This window comes from Monodelphis domestica, chromosome 7 (genome assembly GCF_027887165.1).
Source record: "Monodelphis domestica isolate mMonDom1 chromosome 7, mMonDom1.pri, whole genome shotgun sequence".
Lineage (NCBI taxonomy): Eukaryota > Metazoa > Chordata > Mammalia > Didelphimorphia > Didelphidae > Monodelphis > Monodelphis domestica.
The window spans coordinates 204,514,168-204,527,886 of NC_077233.1; the positions used below are offsets into that span (position 1 = coordinate 204,514,168).

Here is a 13,719-nt window from a genome sequence, read left to right on the forward strand (position 1 = left end):
GAGAATGGGCATATGTTCTAGGTGTATCTTTTTAAGAGAAGATACTCCACTTATATGGATCACAATTGCTCCAAGTCTTAGCAGACAATTTTAGAAGTTGGTATAAACATAAAAATTGATCACATAATGCCCAAATGAAGTATCTGATAATGCATAGAATCAAAGGATCATTGATTTAGACGCAGAAGGCTATTTGAAGCCATCTAGTCCAAACCAATTTTACAATTGAGAAAACTTAGACCTAAAAACATTATATGGCTTTCTCAAGGTCACAAAAGAAGTGGAAAGTCAAGATTTGATCTGTTACCATTTCGACCATATCATGTTGTCTCCCCAAGATGGCATTGATTAATATTTGAGTCTTGCCATTCAGTCAGTTCCAAATGCACCTAATTATACTATCATCTTGTCTCTCTCTTCATATCTGTTCCACTCTACCATAACAGACTTTACCAAGTAATATCCAAATAAGTAGACAGTTTTCTGTAGCATTCCTCTGATTTACCTCTCTCAAGAGGCAACAGGATGATGTGTCAGAGAGAGAATAGCACTTGAATTTAGGAGTTACTGTGTCCAGCCATGTTACCTTGAACAAGTCTCTTAATCTCTTAGCCTTAGTTTTCTCAATCTGTAAAATATCAAAAGCGCCTATCTCACAGAGTCATTGTGAGGTTCAAAAAAGAAAATATATATGCAAAGTGTTTTATGAAGCTTAAAATGCTATCTAAATGTTAGCTATTGTTATTATTACCAGTTTAGTAACTGTGTTAAAATAACAAAGGCATTAAGTTAGTCATGATCTGTTCTAATAAAGCTATGTAGAAATTGCACAACTAATTCAAGACCTGGGTTCAGATCCTCTTTGGGAAGGAAGCATGCCTTAAATACTTTGCTTATGATTATTTTATATTTGTGATTCTCTGCTCCAAAACATGGCTTGCCACTGCCTAGTGCATCTGGAGTAACAGCAATGACAACTATTATCCTGGAAGGTTTACAAAGCCCTACACACACATTATTTCATTTGATCTTTTCATCTACTCTGTGAGTTAAGTAAAGCAAGTCTTACAATGTCCACAGCCAGACTTTCAATCCTCTTCATCTGACCCCATCCCCATCGATCTAATCTAATTTCCCACTACTCAGCAATACACAACCTTTGCTTTGACAGGTCTAATTGTCTCAGAATGTTCATTGTTCCCTGGCCCACAGTCTCCAGGCCCCATTTTCTTTCCTTTTTATGCAACTCTGAGAATTATCTTTCTTGAAACCCTCAAATACCTGTTCTACAATTATATTAAGTTGTGGTTAATACACCCCAAACCTACAACGGACACCATCTTCTTAACTATCAGTTTACTTCTGAAATGTGCTTTCCTTTTCTGAAGATGTTTTATAACTAAAATGTTTCAGCTTCTTATTCAAGCCTTCTTAATTTTTGGCAATATTTTCTAGATAGATTGCATCTGGTTACATCATTTGTATCTTTACCAGAAGCAGGTAGTTGTCATTCACCAGGTTAATCTTCAGAAATTCTCTGTATCTGTCCAGATACTACCCAGAGATATGTTCTGGGGAAGCCAAAAGCCCCTGTAATAATTATTATTGGATTTATAGAGAGCTGCCTCAGTATCCTCCAGTATCCCTCAGGAAATCACCAGCTCCCACTATTAGACTTGTCTTTCACCAGATGTTCTCCCCTAAAGGCCACTATGAATATATTGGAGGTCAAGCAACCATTTCAGGCTCAGAGTGTCCAGGTTTCTTTTCTTAGGGAAATAGCATGTTTCTTAGCTCCAAATGGTCAGTGACTTTTCTTTTTCCCCTTTCTTTTCTGTATCATGTTCTTTCATTTTCAAACCTCCTGATATGAATCAGAATTCCTCATTGCCTCTTCAGATTCTTTTTGTCCTAACCATTCTTTCATTATTATGGATATACTTCATTTTTCTTGAAAATTCTTAGAATAGATGTCATTATTTGAACCTTTAAATTCCCTTCCAAAGGTTAAACTGGTCTTCACTTTGAGCATAGATAACAAGCATTTGGTCATGCAAGAAAAACAATCACATACTCAACACAGATCATTACAAATTTTATCCTTTCCTCTATAATTTCTAAATGTGAGTTCTCCTTTCCTTTGTCTTTCTTGTTAGTAGTTTCCCAAGAAAACCATAAATAGCACTTAGTAGCCTGATGTATTGATTTTCCAGTCACTTATTACTATTAATACTCTTCAGAAATTGTATATTCCTCTCACTGAAAGAAGAAAGAAAAAAGAGAGGAAGGGAGAAAGGAAGGAAACTGTTAAAGGAAGGAAGAGAGACAAAACATGAGAAAGAAAAAGAAAGCAAAGGGGAGAAAGAAAAGAGAAAGCCAATTATCCACTGCTCTTACTTTCAAGCACAGCTCTCAGACAACTATAGATGAAATGAAAAGAGGTAGGTGTGTGTGTGTGTGTGTGTGTGTGTGTGTGTGTGTGTGTAACAAAAATGATCATTGACTGTTTGAACAAGGGTGATGTAGAGAAACTGCCCACACTTTATAGAACTGAAGCATTATTGCTGTTGTTTTTGTGTTTTACCAACAATGCTTTTTATCCTTCAACTTAATTTAACAATAGAGCCAATCTTGCCCAAGACAATAGCAGACCATTCCTTTGTTTTTCTTTCTCATTTGTAATATGCTCTATATGAATTATCTATTTAATAAATTTGAGGGAAAGGTAGGATAAATCGAGATTAAAAATATTTATTATACTTAAACATAAAAAATTCTCAATTTTTTCATCTATATAGGAGCTCTGTCTCCAATATTCATTTTATTTCTTTATCCTTTTATTGTATGTTATATTTCATAAACCCAAGGAGGAGAGAGTAGGACACAAGGGGAGATGTCTGATGAACAATTGGCTGCAAAAAAACTACAAAAAATTACTCCTATTGTTGTGGGGTACAGAGTTGAACCCCTGAGGTTTGGGAGGGGTACCTTTCATGAGAATGATTTCTGATGATGGAGTCTGTTGTCTAAAGATATCCAAATGCTAATGTTTAATATCAATTTCTATTGTTCTAATTTTCTCTGTTCAGATCTGTTGCTCTAGTTTTTGCCCCAGTCCTGGTTTCTTCACTTCATCCTTAGAGACTGACTCTCCCCTTTGTGACCTGTCTGCCAATCAGGGGAAGCAGTCACTGGACACATCCTTTGGATCTCCAAACCTTCAGGTCCCCAGCTCCTGGGACCCAGGCATTCACTGGGGACACATCCCTAAAGACCCTGTACCCACAGCCCCTCCCTCCCTGTTATCTTAACCCCTCTTACTTTAGCTCTTAACTTAACCCATGACTATTCCTTTCCTTACATTCTGGGTCTTCTCCTCAGTTTTAAATCATGCATGCTCAGCCAGCTGGACAGATAATTCTCTGATTCATCTTGGGGAAGCAGTAGCTAAGGCAGGTCCCCATGACTGTGTATGAAACACCCCCAAAGCAGAGAGAATCCCAGGCCTCTAGCCTGAGGTCTCAGTGCCTCAGAGGCTTACCCAAAACCTGAGGCTTCAGGGAGATTCATATCCACCCCAGTTTTGGCTGGTCCCCTGTGAGATGATATGTGGACCTTGCATTTGTAACCTTGTCACTTCTCAAGTTGCTTCTAGGGTAAATGCACTCATAGAAGTCACGGAGATGCCACTGCAACTTCTTTAACCTTTCCAGCCTGAAAACCTCAACGATACTTATAGCCAATACTTCTCTCACTCTTCTACAACTATTCCCAGCTATAAAGAAGCTTTAGAAGACTGAGACCATTTCCCCTATTCCCTTAGATATTTGGGGGGAGATGGCATGGGCATTGTACCCCTAAAACTATAGAAGTGTTTTAGGCAAACTGTAAGCGGGGAAATTCCTTTGTACCCTTCTATCCTTGTGACTCCTAACCCAACTCCTATAAGACCCTGAGAGGTTTATCCTCCTTGGATCTTCCTTTAGATTTGAGATGGACAAAGAGACACACCTCCTTGATATCATCAAGCTGTATCTCAGACATCCATCTGTCCCCTAAACTATGAGGCTCACTCCCTATGTCTCTCAGCAGACCTGGTCAGATGACCAAAACTCACCAAATGCCTGAGTGTTTACCACACTAGAGTCATGTTTTCATCATGGCACAGAGTCACGTCTCCACTGTTGTAAAGAGTATAAAATCCCCAGAATTGATGGCATCTGGGGGACAGCTTTTGTAAGGATTATTAATGAACTGGACTTTGGTGTTATATTAATGATAGTTAATGTTGATCTATAGGGAGCTTGTTGGGAAGGAAACAGTATTGAGTGATAGGAACCTTGATGGACTGGCCCCAACTTTCTCTCACTCACTACTCCTGGGTAATGCTGTCAAAGGGGTGCTACTCAGGATATTGGGGATCTCCTGTTGTGTGAGGGTGATGGGATGATGAAAGGTGTCCCCTCTCAGGTGATATAAGAGGTACCCCAGATTTCCCTGGCATGAGGATGTTACAGAGACAAGCCTCCCTGAGCCTTTGACTCAGTGGGGAAGGGGTCTTTGTTAGCACTTTGTTGTGGCAGATCTAGTCACAACAGATACTCTTCCTTTTAGTTCCTAGCAATAAGAAACAAGAAAATATGACTGCATATAGAAAGAATTTATGAGTGATGACTATAAGGAATGAGGGAGTCGGGATCCCTGATTTGTCCCCCTTAAAAGGTCCATCACTCAAGCAGCTGTCAAGCCAACTTGAGTTTTTCCTTCCCGTACCCACTAATTCTCTCTATCCTATTTATATTATAGGGCTAGGGAATAGAGCAGGTGCAAGGGGCAAAAGGAGAAAGCCAGGCTCTCAGGCAGAAAGTCCATGACCCTCCAGGGTCTGAAGAGTCTGACATTCAGTTGAGATGATCCTTTAGGTATTAAATTGATGAAACAACTTGGTAGGAGTAATTTCTGGGCAAGACACAGATGAATCCTTTTGTGGCTCTTGGCAAGATCCCCAGCAAGGAAATGCATCCTGCCTGATCAAGGCCTCTGCTCAAAAGCCCAAAATTCTCCACAGAGCTTTGCTAAGTCCCTTCTTCTCTCCCAACATCCTCTGCTCCCAACAGTCTTTGCTGTCACTCAACTCTTCTTTCAAAATTCCATCTTTTCCCCTTTTGCAACCTGCCCTTACACTTTTCCATCTATGCTATCCTCCCAAAGAGCAGCTTTCCACCCATGCTATTCCATCTAGGAGGCAGGATTCCACCTATGCTGCCCTCCTGACCAGATTCAACATTACCTTCCAAATTAATACATTTCTCTTTTTATTTTTAAGCTATGTTTTAGAGTCTTGCATTCATGCAAAAGGTACCCTTCCCAAACCTGGGGGTCCACCTCTGCACCCTACAACACTATAACACTAAATAGGGAAAGAAAAAAATCAGGAAAAGGTTATTTCCTAGGAAGCACCATTTTGCTCTAAGATTACTATTCTAGCTTTCCTCCAAATAATTTAATTCATTTTTAATATTAGTTTGTCACTTTTCGCTCAATTCTGCATTAATTTCTGAATCATAGGCCAGGATTAGCCCAGTTTGCTCTATTAAGTGCTTTTGATAAAATAAACATTCACTACCTTCAATAGTCAGGGTTCCTATTTACATAGCAATAAACCTCTAAAGACATATTCTAAATTTCTGAAATCATCACTAGTCATTACATACTTATCTGACTAAATTCAGAGACGGTAAGCCAGTTTTTATTGTCCTCCTTTTCTTCCCCAGAAAAAGTTTTCTCTGCTGGTTCTGAATTCATCTGTGTGTTTGGAAAGCAGCTGTTCACTGTAATCACCTGGAGAAAAGGACAGATGTTGGTAAAGAACTGTTCATCTGAAAGGATGATTGTGTATCACTTGGGGCATTTGAACTATTCCAAACCCAAGTCTATCTATTAGCCATGAGGCTGGATGCCCCAACCACAACAGCTTCACTGAAGAGTCACACCACATTGCCAGGTTGGAGTTCCCTCAAAAAAAAAAATGATTTTATACACTCATCATAGACTAGGTTGTCCCAGAAGAAACAGAACTTTTTCTAAACATTAAAAATTTAAATTTATTTCATAATGATGAAATAAATCCAAGAACCAGGCCAAGAAATTGGTGCTAGTTTGCTACCAAATTCTGAAGGGTCATTATGACCCCTAGGAACAATCTAGATGAATAAGCAGCTCTCAGAAAAAAAAAATGGATAATCAGATTTGCCTAGCATAAAATCCATGGCACTACAGAAAGCAAGAAAGCCCTTAAAAGAGAACAGAGATAACCCAGAAACTGGCAGAAAATTCCTTGATATTCTGTAAAACTATACCATGTGGATTCAATCTATATCTGTCATTGTATTCTAGACTGACCAACTGATATCTAAGCAAGACAGTCCAATCCTATACCTATTTACTGTGAACTCTCCCAAAACTGTTCAGGAAAAGAATGTATTGCCATCCCAGGCAGAACTGGAGATTTAATGGTTAGAGATTTTAAAATGATGCTGTCTCTTCTGTACAGAAGTCTGAAAAAAGACATAGAATGAGAAAGAGGGAGGACAAGGAGATAGACAGAAAGAGGGACAGGGAGAGGGGGGGCAGGGAAAGAAAGAGAGGGGGGAAGGAAGGAGGGAGAGATAACAAAGAGCAAAAGCTATCACAGAAATAAGATATTCACTTATTTCAAAAATTCCTATGCAGAGACATTAGATAATATTATGATCCTACATGCTGCCTTGATACAAATCTGTTTTTGGAAGAAAAGGAGGAATATTAAGAGAGGAAATTATAGGACTGATAAATGAGGATTTATCATGGGAATGTATTTGAGGTAGAGTAATTGATAGTACTGGAGTTGGAGTTAGGAAGACCTGGGTTCAAATCTTGTCTCAGATGACTGCTTCCTAACTATGTGGCCCTTGCCGTTATTCAGTCATGTCTAAATCTTTGTGATGCTATAGGGAGGCTTTCTTGGAAAAGATCCTGGAGTGGTTTTCCATTTTCTTCTCCAGATTATTTTACAGATGAGAAAACTGAGGCAAATAGAGTAAAGTGGATTGACCAGGGCCCCATTCATTTTCTTCTTCTATAAAATGTGGCACTAAGATTCAAAGGCTTTGAAAGTCCTTTATCCCTTGAAAACAAAAATTTGAGTATAGATCTTGGAGTATGAGAATATGATGCAGTTTAAATCTGTGGTCTTAATTTCATGGTTCAATTTAGATTTATAAGGCTGTATGATAGAGTCCATCTTCAAAAACTGTATCAAAGAAAGAGAGGTGTTGTTCTGCACATTGTCCCTCTGGATCATTTGTAGACAAGTCTTCAAAATAAGCTTAGAGTCCCTTATTTAAAGTTAATTCTTATTGGCTATCCCTGATTGATTCATACCAAAATGAAGCATCAACCTGGGTATTCAAAACAGATTACCTTTATAAAGGTAAATATTTGGCCATCCTTTATGGCTGAGTCTGTTACTTTCTAAAGTCAATAAATATAATCTGAAGTTATACTTTCTTGACAACATTAATGCTATATTAATAAAAACACAAGTAGTAGTTCTTGGTAAGGGATGATGAGAAGAGGGGGAGTTAATATGAAATGTCAATCAAATTGTATTCAACATCTTCTAGTACTCTGTCACTAGGCTTGAGAAGAAAAAAAAACCATCAATTCTAAAGCCTTGACATTTCACAATGTAAATTAAAGTGAATCACATCCCCATAACCCAAGACTCAATTTTTGTTTTCAAGGGGTAAAATAAGGATATTCCAATAGTTTAAATTAAATTACATTTTAAAAAGAATATTCTACATTTTTAAATGCTTTGTTCAAGTTTCTGAGATCAAGTACTCTTTCTCTTCCCCAGGGGTAGAAAAGAAAAAATGAAAGAAAGTAAAAACCTGAAAAAGCCAAAATTCCATTAGAATTTTAGGTCATTAATTTTATTTTCCCCCATCTTAGTATTATCTTCAGAACAACAACAACAACAAAATCATCAACACAATGCCTGGCACATAGTAGACACTTAATAAAGCTTTCTTGACTGATTATCAGCACCCATTCCTCCCACATTCCCTCCCACTCATGAGCTACTTTGAAAGTTGGAACAACAAGAGTTCCAAATTCTGATCTGTTCTATATAGCAAGCATTAACAGTGGATCAGAGAAATTGAGTTCATATTTATTTAGTGATATCCGATAAGCAATGAGGCTACTGTATGCATAAACAATAAAATGGTGCCTGTTTGAATAGGCTGAAAACATGGCTTGAGAATCTTTTTAATGACTAATGCCTTCAGCAGCTTAAGCCATGTCCCCGAGTGACAGCAGGCATCTCTAACCGGACTAGTGTTGGGAAAAGAGAGAGAAGAAAGAGAATAAAAAGACAGGAGTTGAATGTGCTCAACAACATGATTAAAAGTAGCTTCCTTTGCTATAGATCCCCTATTGTTGCCCATGGAAGGTCTCAAAGCACAGAGATACAAGATCTTGAAAGTAATCAATAATATTACAAAATAGTAATAATAAAATAATATTGCAAAAGTAGATAAGAAATGCCTTTCAATTCTTCATACTATTATATACAGCATCTCTTTTGTGGGTCATCTTTCTAAAACTGTATGTGGTATTCTGAAATAAGAAATAACATGGCTAAGGCAATTGACTACATCAGAACAATAACCAAGAGAAGCCAGAAGAAAATCTGGCATTTGAAATTAGTGCACACATACCGGAACTTGAAATTGTTGTAGTTTCTTTTTTTCTTTTAACAATTTCCTTTCTTTACTACCAAATTTTGCTTTGGTCCACACTGACTGGCACTTCTCTGAGGATCTTGAACAATCTGTGGAAGGTATGATTGAATACAATAAACAGGAAATGGAAGATTGAGGTCACTATCCAGGAAAAAGAAATTGTTTTTATAAAGTAGAATTAGAACAAAGAAAAGATGGGGGGAAAACAAAGGTCATAGACCTCATGAAAATCTGCATGTTTTAACAGATGATTTAGTATAGATGGAAAAATACCCTTTTCTTGCCTTTATTTTTGCAGGTCTTCATCAGTCTTTCCTCCTTGTAAGATCTAAAGCTGCCATTGTGGAGAAAGGTCCAATCTTTACGAAGGGGATTGATCCAAATGTTTGTGCTTGGCTGGAGCCATGACCCTAACTTTGAAATGTTACTGCATTGGAGTGACCTTGTTGAGTTAGAATTAAAGGATTTGCTTCTCCCCAACTGGACTTGGCAGGGATCAGAGTCTGAACAAGCCAAGTTACAACTGGAAGGTAACTGTGAATGCCATTTTTTCTTTGAGCTGAACACTCCAGTTTCATCATCCCCTTCTGAAAATGCCAAGTTCACATAGCCACCTCCTGCTCTCAGACTGTCTGGGTGGAAAGGAAGTGAAGTCATTTTTACTGACAAAGGGGAAGAATTGGTAGTGGGCACAAGGAGATCTCCATTGTTCTCTCTTGCAGGTTTAGGCAAGGCAGAGTCTTCAACTGACTCTTTGTCAGCAGCAGCTGATGTCTGACAATTCAGACAAAGAGAACAATTTTCCTGTCTGGTCTGTTGTTGCTCTGTTGCCAACCAGCCTAACTTGGGCCCAGCTGCAGGTTTTGTAGGAGATAGAGACATGTCATCTTTTGCCAAAGGAGAAATCTCTGTTGGACTAGAAGAAATAAGGAGTAACTGACTAAGCTTTGGAGGCAATTTGCTGTTAAAGAACACTGTAACTGGACCACTTGATGTTCCTTTCTTTTCCTGGTTCTCTTCTTGGCTGTTCATAATCTCTAAAAGGGAGCTCTTCTGCCTTCCAGAAAGATTCTGGCTTCTCACCCGGCTCTGAAGCAAGGATGGGGGCATGCTATAGTACTGGCACTTGACTCCCCCAGATTTTTCCAAGCTGCTCAGCATCTCTGTGCAGATGACATTGCTCCAGCTGTGGGGGAGTTTTCTACCAACAGAGTGCTCTGAGCTGGCCAAAAAGGCTTCTTCTAGTTGCAGGGTGTCAACAGCTGAAAGTACTTTCAATGTATCCAATGTTAGGGCAGAGAGATCTTGCAGGTGTCCCACATGGCTGTCCAGAGAAAGCAAGGACTCCTTTATGTAGGACACTCTCTCATTCACTTCTTTTAGTTGGAAGAACATATCTGAAACCCTGGAAGGCAGAAAGAGGAGAAGAACAACAATAAAAAAATTTTTTTTAATCCTGAAAAAAATTGATTATCCCCACTTTGCTTTCTTCTTGTATAGTAACTATGTGCAGGACTTAGAACCATCAAGCCCTGAGTTGAGATTCTGCCTCAGACATTTGCTCGCTGTATGATCCTGGACAGGTCACTTAACCTCTCAGTCTCAGTTTTCTCATCTATAAAATGGAAGTAATAATAATATTTTGGATAGTTTGTATATAAAATATAATTTATATGAAATGTGTTATATGTGATATAATAATTTATAATATATACATTTAGTGCTTGCTTTGTGCCAGACACTGTGCTTTACAATTATTATCTCATCTTATTCCTAGTAGATGCTATAATTACCACCCATTTTATAGATGAGAAAACCAAGGCAAATGAAGGTTAAGTGATAGCGAGAAGGTATCTGAAGTCAGAATATAAACTCAGGTCTTCCTAATTAATCTACTGTACCACCAGACATTCTATCAGAGGGTTATTGTGAGTATCAAATGAGACAATACATAAAGTGTTTTGCAAATCTGAAAGTGCTATAGATGTGCTACATAATAATAAAAAATAAAACAGTGAAGAATATTCAAAATAAGTGAATTAATTCTTGAACAGTGTAATAATTAAAATCCAAAGTGTCAAATGTAAATAAGTAATAGTTTATGGAAGAGGAAAGGATTTTTGAGACTCAGTTTGGCTAAGTACTCTTCTTGTTGTCAAAATAATTATTTTGCTATCTCAATTAACTTTCTGTCTGGAGCCTTAACACTGTGGTAGCCCTATACATCAATTTCCCCAAGCCTTTTCTTCTCCTGATTATTCCAAAGTTCTTATGAATAGAAAAATGTGCCCATTTCTTATGCCTAGGAGATTGCTACATAATCATTAGGGAAATGAGAATGAAGAACATGACATTTGCAATTTTTACTGTACTCTAGATGAGTTGAGTCTTCCCTATAACTCTTTTGTCATAAAACTGAACTTCTATATTTAATAAAAGCTTAATAAATTCCCCCTGGCCTGGTAAAAAAAAAATAATAATGTGTATGTTGGGGGCTGGGAGAGGTAAAGGAGAGGAAAGGGAGGAAAGGGTTCTTTCAAAAAGAAATACACACCACAGACAGACACAAATTCCCTTCCAAGAAATACACTTAATTAGTGCCTCTCTATTCAGGGTGCTGTCTCCTGCAATTGAAAACCAGTACAATATGAAGCCCAGTTAATGGAGTCTCATTAAGTCCCATTAGCAGCAGACATACCTAATGGATACAATTGAAACCATCAACTCTTCACAGCCACAGATAACGTGTACAATATAGACCTGCTGGAGGGATAACTTGGTTACCCTTTCAATGTATTCTCCAGCTTTTAGAGACATTTATTTTTAAAAGCTCTGATGTCCTGTGAAATACATTTTAGTTAGACTAGCATACCCCAGATGTATTAATTAAATACATCTCTTCTTTTATTTGAGTCAAAGTCCTAGTATATTAAGCCTTACTGGTATTCTAAAGTATCTATTCTTGTATTTATTTTTTTCTTTAAACCTTACCATTCTGTCTTAGAATTGATACTAAATATCAGTTCCAAGGCAGAGGAGTGGAAAGGGCTAGGCAATATGAGTTAAGTGGCTTGCCCAGAGTCACACAGCTAGGAAGTTTCTAAGGTCAAATTTGAACCCAGGTCTGGCTTTCTATCTACTGAGTCACATAGCTGCCCCTCTCATATTTCTTTTCTTTTTCTTTTCTTTTTTTTAAACTCTTACCTTCCATCTCAAAATCAATACCATGCATTGGTTCCAAGACAGAAAAGTGGTAAGGGCTAGGCAATGGGGGTTATATGACTTGCCCAGGGTTACACAGCTAGAAGTGCCTGAGGTCTAATTTTAACCCAAGACCACCCATCTCTAGACTTGGTTCTTAATATACTGAGCCACCCAGCTGCCTTCTCTTATATTTATTTTCATCTCTACTTCTGCTCAAAGAAATGCTATGTCTCAAGAGGATCTCACCTAGCGGTTCATTGTATTTACTTTAGAAAAGTCACTTCCCTTCCCTGTACCTCTCTTCAAAAAAAAAAGAGTGAAAAATAGCTCATCTAAGAATAATATCATTTTGCATAATTTGCTAAGGAAAAGTTAGCCAGGAAAATGAAATACTGAGTCAAATGCCCAGAGTCAAAAGTAAAGCAGTATGGGCAAAATGATGATAGACGGGGTGAAAAAATTAATAAACAAAATGGCTTAGATAGAAATCTATGATTTATCAGCTTCATATGACTACTTCCTTCCTCTTAATCTATGATCCTAGCTATCCCAAGATTATGTTTTTCTAATTAACATTAACAACCAACTCCAAACAAAAGCCAAACTTTCAGGTTAAGAGAAATTGTCTAACTCATTGCCTCTTCCATTTTCATCATGTTTTCCTTTTTCCTCAGTCCTGATCAACTCATAGTAGTCTCTTACTACATACATGTGTGTATTGTGTATACTCATCCTCTTTAACCCTCTGTTTCCCTCCTATCTCCCTTCCAAACCTAATAAAATTACCTTGTAAACACATTCCTTCTTCCTCTTTTCCTGTCTTACTTAATTCACTGCATTTGTGAACCAAAATGAACCAAAAATTCTAACAAAAAAAAAATCTATATATATACATATGTATGTAGGTATATATGTTAGCATAAAAGTAATTAGTGTATGCCAGTATCAAAGAAAAGAAATGTCATATCATTGAAGGGAAATTAGACACAATAAAAGATTATCAAGGCCAGAAACATTTACCACTTTTGAAAATGTCCTCAAAAGTTCCTGTTTGTAGTTCAGTAAGTCTCCCTTACCTACTCACTTGCCTATAAATAAGTCTCACTCAAAACAAATGCTGGAACTTTCATTTTGATATTTCTCTGTGTTCATTATTAGTTTTTGCATTGTTTCATGCTTTTATTACTTTCTTGAGTACTGCATGCCATCTTAACAAGAGGAGAAAATAAATTAAGAATTTGGGGAAAAGATCACAAACTTGTCATTAAAGGTTAATCTAGTAGTGGAAGGAGATTTCTTTATCCAGACATCTGCTAGAGTTCTCTCTCGGACTCTGTGTCTTGTGAAGATTAAATTTAACACTCCTCTGATTGTGAAGATTAAATTGTAATCCCTGCCCATTTTTAGATTTTGTCACCAAAAGTGCAAACATCCCACTTAATCATTAAGTGGGAGGTCTGTGACCCACGTGTGAAAGAGTGGGTGATGAATCAGAATTGACTGACTGCCTCCTAGGCAGCCCTAAGCAAGGCTTTAGACTATGATTTGTCCACGTAAAAAGTGTAGGAAGGCACAGGAAGTGACACAAAAGAAAGAATTTAAAAGGAATTATAACTTCCTATGAGAGGAAGTTATATATAAAGTTCATTATTCATTTATATATAAAGTTATATATAAAGTTCATTCTTTGGAGTTGACTAGACCTGATGACTGGACCTAAGACTCT

General features: G+C 37.5%; 1 protein-coding gene across 1 annotated transcript in view; it reads right to left on the minus strand.

Annotated features, from left to right (window-relative positions):
- TRPM6 (transient receptor potential cation channel subfamily M member 6) overlaps nt 1-13,719 on the minus strand; it is a 256,602-nt gene that overhangs the window by 48,550 nt on the left and 194,333 nt on the right. The window contains exons 26-28 of the mRNA XM_007498544.3: nt 9,074-10,194; nt 8,766-8,878; nt 5,715-5,841 (exon numbers count right to left, since the gene is read on the minus strand). Of these exons, the coding sequence (XP_007498606.2) occupies nt 5,715-5,841; nt 8,766-8,878; nt 9,074-10,194 (1,361 nt within the window). The remainder of the gene's footprint in view (nt 1-5,714; nt 5,842-8,765; nt 8,879-9,073; nt 10,195-13,719) is intronic.